Source organism: Harpegnathos saltator, unplaced genomic scaffold, assembly GCF_003227715.2.
Source record: "Harpegnathos saltator strain DR-91 unplaced genomic scaffold, Hsal_v8.6 scaffold293, whole genome shotgun sequence".
NCBI classification, from domain to species: domain Eukaryota; kingdom Metazoa; phylum Arthropoda; class Insecta; order Hymenoptera; family Formicidae; genus Harpegnathos; species Harpegnathos saltator.
In genome coordinates, this window is record NW_020230087.1 from 519,604 (window position 1) to 527,500 (window position 7,897).

Here is a 7,897-nt window from a genome sequence, read left to right on the forward strand (position 1 = left end):
AATAAACGCATCACTTTATGTATAATAGAACTCAATAGGAACTTTTATTTAAAACTAAGTAAATTGCATTATACACATTGATTTTTTTATAATCTAATATACTACGCTGTCAGTTCGGGGAATAAATTCACCAAGAGGTGATCCAACAGAAAATATGCCAGATGCTTGTTGAACGGCGCGTTCTGCAAAGGATCCAGGAGAGAATCCATCAGCTTACTCCAAGGCTTCGATACCCCAATTAGCCACCACGGTAACAAGGAATGTAGTCCTTCCTTGGCGGTGTCATAATAATCCTTCTCTTGCGAGGAGAAGTCTTTTATGTAGCTCTTATCACCGACTACCTTCGCGTGCAAGAGCTTGACGACAATGGCAGCGCGGCCGCCACTCAGAAGTTTCACCAGCACATTGTAGAACATCGTGTTCACCACAGGGTCCAACCTTTTGCACGACAGCGAGCCAAATATCCAAAAGAGTTGCAATATCACAGGAGGTACATTTAGTAGACCGTCAACTGTAATAACAACACACGTAGTCGTAAATACAGACCTGTAAATCTATGTGTATCTTTTTGAGCTTACCGGCTTCCACGATGCACAGGCTGGCACCTTTCATGTGATCACGCTGCGGTAGGCTGCAAGGGAAATTCTGGAAAGCCACCGGTAAATTCAGATTATTGCCAAACACCCCGTCCAACAGCCTCCTATCTCTGTTCTCCGCCTCGCTGAGATTGTGTTCACTCGATGGCTCGACGCCCATGTCCATGTGCTCATACTTGGTATTTGTGGACGCCAGGAAGGTGCTCATGAACTTGTCGAGGTGCTGTCCTTTTTCCTTGCGCAATTTATAAGCCATGCTCTGATAGAGAATGCCGATGTCAGGTGTGCTGTAATTAGCGTAATAAGGCTTCAAGTTTGGCGTTGTGAGGAAGGTGTACAAGAGTTCGCTGCTCCGCAACATCGGTTTGGATAGCAACTTCTGCAGAAATTCCTCGTAACGTTGTCGATTAGTAGTGAGAGACAAGTGGGGATTTTTGCGCGACGGCAACGGCGAATCATTCAACTCTTTGTCGCCGTGGAACTCAGTAAGTCGCGTTCGCAGCGTGTAGAAGTCTTGATCCTGCCGCCGAACCACCCATGACTTGGCTTCTGCTACGCTATGAACTGCAATCGTGTACACCGGTTGCGCGCCACTACCATCCACATGTGGAATAGCGACTCGCCACGCCGTTAAATCGCGATGGCTTTTGTCACCGAAACCTTTAATTTCATTGTATGCTCGGGCCGTGCAATCCACTTCTTCGACCGGATAGGCATCCTGCAACTGAAACGGGCCGCCGTCCATCGTCGACGTGCGTACAACGCCATCGATCTTGCCGAGTTGATTGCTGAATCGTATGGGAGTGCATATACTTCCGCTCGCGCTGGAGAAAGTGAATATATGTGATTATTATGATTATACAAACTTTCTTACAAGTTTACACATGTGCATATAACTGTGAGAAAATATACATCTACTTGAAAATATACTTACTTGATTGCAGTGGTTTTTGCCTGTTCAGACACCAAATGGCCACACAAGTATTTGTATAACTGCAATTACGTTAAAATTTCATTAGAATATATGAAATTCCTCTTTTTACACTTAATAACTGATGATTCTAATATTGAATATTATTGTAGTAAAAAGAATAAATCGTTAAATATTCTTACTTGATAGCTATGATGGAATGATGGTAAACAGGTACTCTCTAAAAGCGCATGTGCTTCTTGATGAGCTTGGTAAAAAGGTCGCGAAGTCCGTAATTCTTGAATTTTCTCCGGTCCGCCTTCTAATACTGAAAAAAGGAGAAACACACATGCATATCTGCATGATTAAATTTGCAACTATTTCGAGCTAAATTTCGATCTACTTCTGATTTGCTTACTCTGTTGTATGCCTTTTGATATATGCAATGGTAAATACAGGTATTCAGGACCATCAGGATCAAGATATACTGCATACATGGTTTGAACGTCTATATATAAATTTTCCTCAGCATTAGTCGACATTTCTGGATTTAACATACGTTTGCTGAGATCATCTGGAAAATATCAATATCATTTATGCATTAATTGTTACTCGAAAAATTATAATACGACAGATGTTATATATATATATATATATATATATATATATATTATATATTATATATATATTATATATATATATATATGTATATATATGTACCAATATCTAAACAAAATTGAAGAAGATTCATAGGTCCTGTTTCTTTAATATGTTGCATGAACATGTACAACAGTTCAGGATTGTTCAAGATTTCATCTAGAGATTGTTTGAAGCAACTCTGTGTAATGTGTGGATGCATTACTGGAATTGTAACCCAAGATTGCAGCATCGGTACATTAATAGTTTCAGCAGCATCTGACAAAGAAGTATCACGGTGAGTGGATAATGTCACCAACATATTTATATTTTCTGGATCTGCAAGTGCATCAATCGCTGGTAACAGCACCCAATTTGACAAGATTTCACGTAGTATTATCTAAAAATGCACATAAAAAATATGTACAAAATATGCAATGATCAATTGAATATCTGAAATGATTCATACACACAAAGGTGTAGTAAATTCTAACATAGTATATTACTATCTAACATAGTTATTACTTTGTTATTTGTTGAAATATGTATAGCAGGTAATAAATGTGGCAAGAGTGCAGTAACTAATCCTCGCAAATAATTCAGCTCAGCTTTCCTCGAATAAGCAGCTGGATGAATCTTAGAACCTAAATAACTTCCAATATAATCCTGAGGCATCCTAACTTCAGATTTTGACTTTTTGTTGAGCATATTCCAATCGCGGGCATGTTGTATGGCTAAAGGAATCAGATCATGGAAAATGATGGTTGCTGTATCTGCACGTAGTAATCTGTCAGCAATGTTTTTTGCTGCTGTTGTTATAGCCAAACGCAGTTGTTGTATAAAAGCTTCATTTGTTGAAAAATCTGAATACCATGTACAGACATAAATCTGCAGTATCTCCTCCAAAAGCTGCAACATGATAATATGTTTATATATATTATTAGCATAAAATAGTACAAACTATGTGTATACAATAAAAATTATAATTACCTGCTCTAAAGCATGATCAAAATCCTTTGGTACTTTGACTTTTGTTGAATGTGGCAATAACTTATGTCTTTTGCAGACATTACTACAAACAGTACATAGATCCTGTTTAGCTTTTGTAATAAATGTGTCACTTGTGATATTAAATCTTGTCAACAAACTGTCAATGATTTGTAAAAATTGTACAGTGTAAAAACTGGTGATGCCATAAATAATAACTACAAGGAATGTCCAAGCGATACTGTAAAGATATTATAACTATAGTAATTAAGATATAGAGATATACTTGTTGATATACTTATTGATAAGTGCATATTATTTACCTTTGAAACACAACTAGAATGAATGCGGCAAATAATACAATAGTCGCTGATGCAGTGATGTTAAAATAGTATAAATCTTGCATGTTTTTTCGATGTTGAATATATAATATTAAAAGACAGAGAAACAATACATTCACTTATCAAATCATTCTTGTTTTGACACATTACAGCTCAGCTGTGCTCGGCTGAATGACAACTAACAGGTGATTAGAGACTCGAGCATCTGATTGGTTCATTTCAATTCTGTCGATAAACTATTAGGTGTGGTCGATAAGAAAGATTTGTCAATTTCAAAAGCACGTTATATTTTACAATTAATTACTATTGTTACATCGTCGAATAAATTTTATAACATTTAGATTCCACTTTATGTACTAAAAAGTGTCCAATGAGCATATTAGCTAATCGAAATTCAAGATAAGTACTCCTGCATTCTAAACATGAACTTAAAACTCATACTCTATGCGTGTCGGCCTTGAATATAGGCCTGTTCGTTTTGTCTGCATTGCTGAACTGTGCAACAAGTTGAAGTGAGAAAACCTACGTTTGTCTCACTTTAACTTAACGCACCAGTTCAGCAGTGCAGACAAAACGAACAGGCCTTATGTTTACCTGTGTGTTTTACCACGCGTATATATAAATCGCCGTTGGTTACTGCTACTGCTGTCATAAACAAATCTTCTAACGCTAAATACATACTAATGTATGCCGTTGAGTTGCACTTTCGAAACAGAAAAGTACGAGTGAACGCAAGTCAAGGTGAAGATAAATCGCTCGCAAGAAATATTGACCCAAGGAGTTTTCAAAGAAACTAGGTTAAGTTTGGTGAGGCAACTCTGAGAGACAAACATCAAACGTCCTTACATAGTTAAAATGACGTTGCCCGGTATTGGAGTATTCGGAACGGGAAGTATCGTAAGGATTATAATACCATTTTTGCGAGAAAAGGGCTTCAGAATCGAGGCTATATGGGGTCGTACTTTAGCCGAGGTCTCAGAGGTGGCGAAAGATCTGGCGATACCTTTTCATACCAGTGGAATAGACGACGTCCTCCTCAGGAAGGACGTGGATCTCATCTTTATAATGTGCTCGCCAAGTTTGCACTCGCAGATCGCCGTGAAGGCCTTAGGTATCGGAAAGCATGTTGTATGCGACAAACCTGCAGGCTTAAGTCAAAGCGAGGCTTTGAAGATGGTACGAGCTGCACAATATTATCCCTCGTTAATCAGCATAGTTAATCACAGTTTGAGATTCTTGCCAACCTTCGTGTACATGAAGAAGGCTCTGGAAGATGGATATCTAGGTGGACCGGTTACAGTTATAGAAGTGAGAGTACACATGGGAAGTTTGTTACACAATGGTAAGCATAGACAAATGAAATGGAATGTTTAATCACATAGAAGTATTGCAAAAATTCCACAATTAAAAGAACGTATATTGAAGTTTTATATAGATAAATTGCAGTCTATCTTTTTAAGATAAAATAGGAATTAAATGTTTGCTTGTAATATAAAATATTTGTTCATTGTTTCATCCCTTTCAGGATATGATTGGCTGTGTGACGACACAATGGGTGGAGGGATTCTTGCATTAGTAGGCAGTCATGTTATAGATCTCATCTCTCATTTAACAGGTCAACGAGCAACCAGAGTACACGCTGTTGTGAAAACGTTCACTCAAACAACCAAATATATCAATGGTATCAGGCACGTCACGTCGCCGGATTTCTGTAGCTTTCAGATGGAGTTAAGCGGTGGTACCTTAGTAACAGCTACTCTGAGCAATCATTTACAAGGACAGCTTTCTCAAGAAGTGTTGATATGTGGTGGTGGAAATCATATGGTTGTACGTGGCGGCGATTTATACGGCTGTCGCGCGGGACAAGAAGAAATTTTATATCGCGACATGGACGATCTACAAGAAATAACCATACCGATCGCAGACTCCATCCCTAGGCCATACATCAAAGGACTGAGAAAAATGATAGCAGCACTGAGAGAGGCCTTCCAATCTGTAGAAGACAAGAAAGGTTGGATCAAAGAGCCAGTATTCTCCGCATCTACGTTCGACGATGGTCTCTATGTGCAAGCAGTTATCGATGCACTACGTCAGAGTAATAGGCAGCGTGAGTGGGCCAAAGTGAATATGCTAACGGAGGAACCAGACCCGAATCCTGTGTTAAGCGCTGCTGTCAGAGCTACCGCTATTTCGATATAAAAAGACTGCTTTGTGAAAACTGATTATTGCTAGTAGAAAAATCTGCCATCTTATCACACATTCTAGAGACTGTACATCGGTAGACCAAACGCGAATATTTTTAAAGCAGCTATTGCCATTGGTTTCTATTTATCTATCATTTAATTTATATTTCATTTTTGTTACGATGATATTAATATATATATAATGAGAGGACTGTTGCATTGTACATACACATTATATATAAATTGATATGTGAATTTACATATAAATATCAATTAATATTTATGAATGGTTTTATGGTTGTGCTTACAGCAACATGTTAAACACAATGATTTCCTTAATATTTAATATTATAATTATACTATTATATATATATATATAAATTCAAATAGAATGACTCGTATTTAGCATCTATGTTAACAATAATCATTAATAGTATAAACAGGTATACGAATATAAATAGTTACACACACACACACATATGTGTGTGTGTGTGTGTGTGTGTGTGTGTAACTATTTATATTCGTATACCTGTTTACCAGGTGTATGCATAAGTGTTTTCCGGTTTAACTAAGAGATGGCGCCAGCGAAAAGTACGCAGCGTATTAATTTCACACATACGTCATTTTGTTCGTCTGACATTAAACTACAAACACACACAAGTTGAGTCCGCCAAAAACTAGCGTCTTTGTTTTATCGTTCAGTGATCATGTCGAGTTTTGTGCCTGAAAAAGAACATTTGCGGCACGCATTGCTTTTCTTATTTAATCAAAAGAAAAAGGCTGCTGAAAGTCAACGTTTGCTGGTAGAAACATATGGTGAACACGCTCCATCAATTAGAACATGTGAGACATGGTTTCGACAATTTAAAAGTGGTGATTTTAATGTGAAAGACAGTGAGCGCTCTGGTAGACCACAAAAATGTGAAAACGAGCAATTGCAGGAGTTATTGGATGATGACCCAACTCTAACTCAACGGCAATTAGCAGAAGCATTACATGTGTCACAAGAAACAATCAGCAGACGTTTACGAGCAATGGGGAAGATCAATAAACTCGGTAAATGAGTCCCACACGATTAGAATGAACGTCAAATGGAAAATCACAAAGTCACTTGTGAAGTGCTGCTTCAACGCCACGAAAAGAAATCATTTTTGCATCGAATTGTGACGGGTGACGAAAAATGGATTTATTTTGAAAACCCGAAGCGGGTTTTCAACCTGCGAAGCCGGTCCTTCAACACCAAGGCCAAATCGCTTCGGCAAGAAGACCATGCTCTGTGTCTGGTGGGACCAGAGCGGTATTGTGTATTATGAACTCTTGAAGCCCGGCGAAACCGTTAATACACAACGCTATCGCCAACAAATGATTAATTTAAACCACGCATTAATCGAAAGACGACCGGAATGGGCCAGAAGACATGGCAAAGTGATTTTGTTACACGACAATGCGCCGTCTCACACAGCAAAACCAATGAAAGAAACCTTGAAATCGCTTGGATGGGACATCCTTCCGCACCCGCCGTATTTGCCAGACCTGGCGCCATCTGACTATCACCTCTTCGCATCAATGGGGCACGCGCTCGCAGAGCAGCACTTCAGCAATTTCGAGGAAGTTGGAAAATGGCTCGACGAATGGTTTGCCGCAAAAGACAAGCAGTTTTTCTGGCATGGTATTCATAAGTTACCTGAAAGATGGGCGAAATGTGTAGAAGCCAATGGCCAATATTTTGAATAAAATAAAAATTAATTTCCCTTGAAAATTACGTGTTTTTTTGTACCAAAAAACCGGAAAAAACTTATGCATACATCTGGTATACTATTAATGATTATTGTTAACATAGATGCTAAATACGAGTCATTCTATTTGAATTTTTAAATAGACAAAATTTAATAAGCTGTAATTTTGGTAAAAATAAAGACAGTAAGAGATGATTTAAGAAATATTTCGTAGATTTTAGTCTCAGGTTTCTATGTACACTATTGAATATAAAATTTAATTATTACAATTAATTGCTATATAAATCTAAAAGATTCGTCAAATGCTGAAACGTTTGATCAAAATTAATTACATGTAATTGGAATAATATTGAAACAAAGTCTATAATTGTAAGATTTTTTTCCCAACATAATTATACAGGCAATATGTAAATACTACTGTGAAGAGGATTTATTAAGCACATAAGCTTTTTATTGACCGATTTATTACACGTTACCACTTACAGTGAGCCTAGCGAAATTCGAGAGA

At 37.6% G+C, this 7,897-nt stretch overlaps 3 protein-coding genes across 24 annotated transcripts in view; 1 reads left to right on the top strand and 2 right to left on the bottom strand.

Annotated features, from left to right (window-relative positions):
- Window positions 1-30: 30 nt before the first annotated feature.
- LOC105180469 (sorting nexin-14) lies at window positions 31-3,535 on the bottom strand. The gene is made up of 9 exons (XM_011136526.3): window positions 3,453-3,535; window positions 3,133-3,370; window positions 2,668-3,051; window positions 2,227-2,542; window positions 1,925-2,080; window positions 1,710-1,834; window positions 1,531-1,589; window positions 579-1,420; window positions 31-511 (listed from the first exon to the last, which is right to left on the bottom strand). The coding sequence occupies exons 1-9, from the start codon at window positions 3,533-3,535 to the stop codon at window positions 102-104; spliced, it is 2,613 nt and encodes an 870-aa protein (XP_011134828.1). The 3' UTR covers window positions 31-101.
- A 448-nt stretch (window positions 3,536-3,983) lies between these two features.
- Window positions 3,984-5,879, top strand: LOC105180470 (glucose-fructose oxidoreductase domain-containing protein 1). Its single transcript, XM_011136527.3, has 2 exons — window positions 3,984-4,812; window positions 4,996-5,879. Exons 1-2 carry the CDS (start codon window positions 4,326-4,328, stop codon window positions 5,667-5,669), a joined length of 1,161 nt encoding a protein of 386 aa, XP_011134829.1. The 5' UTR covers window positions 3,984-4,325; the 3' UTR covers window positions 5,670-5,879.
- Window positions 5,880-7,813: 1,934 nt separating this feature from the next.
- The window catches only part of unc-104 (kinesin family member unc-104), a 23,799-nt gene continuing 23,715 nt past the window's right edge, over window positions 7,814-7,897 (bottom strand). For all 22 annotated transcript variants that reach the window (XM_025299789.1, XM_025299792.1, XM_025299797.1 and 19 more), the window contains one exon: window positions 7,814-7,897. This exon is cut by the window's right edge and continues 207 nt beyond it. The gene's annotated coding sequence lies outside the window, so the exon portion shown is untranslated.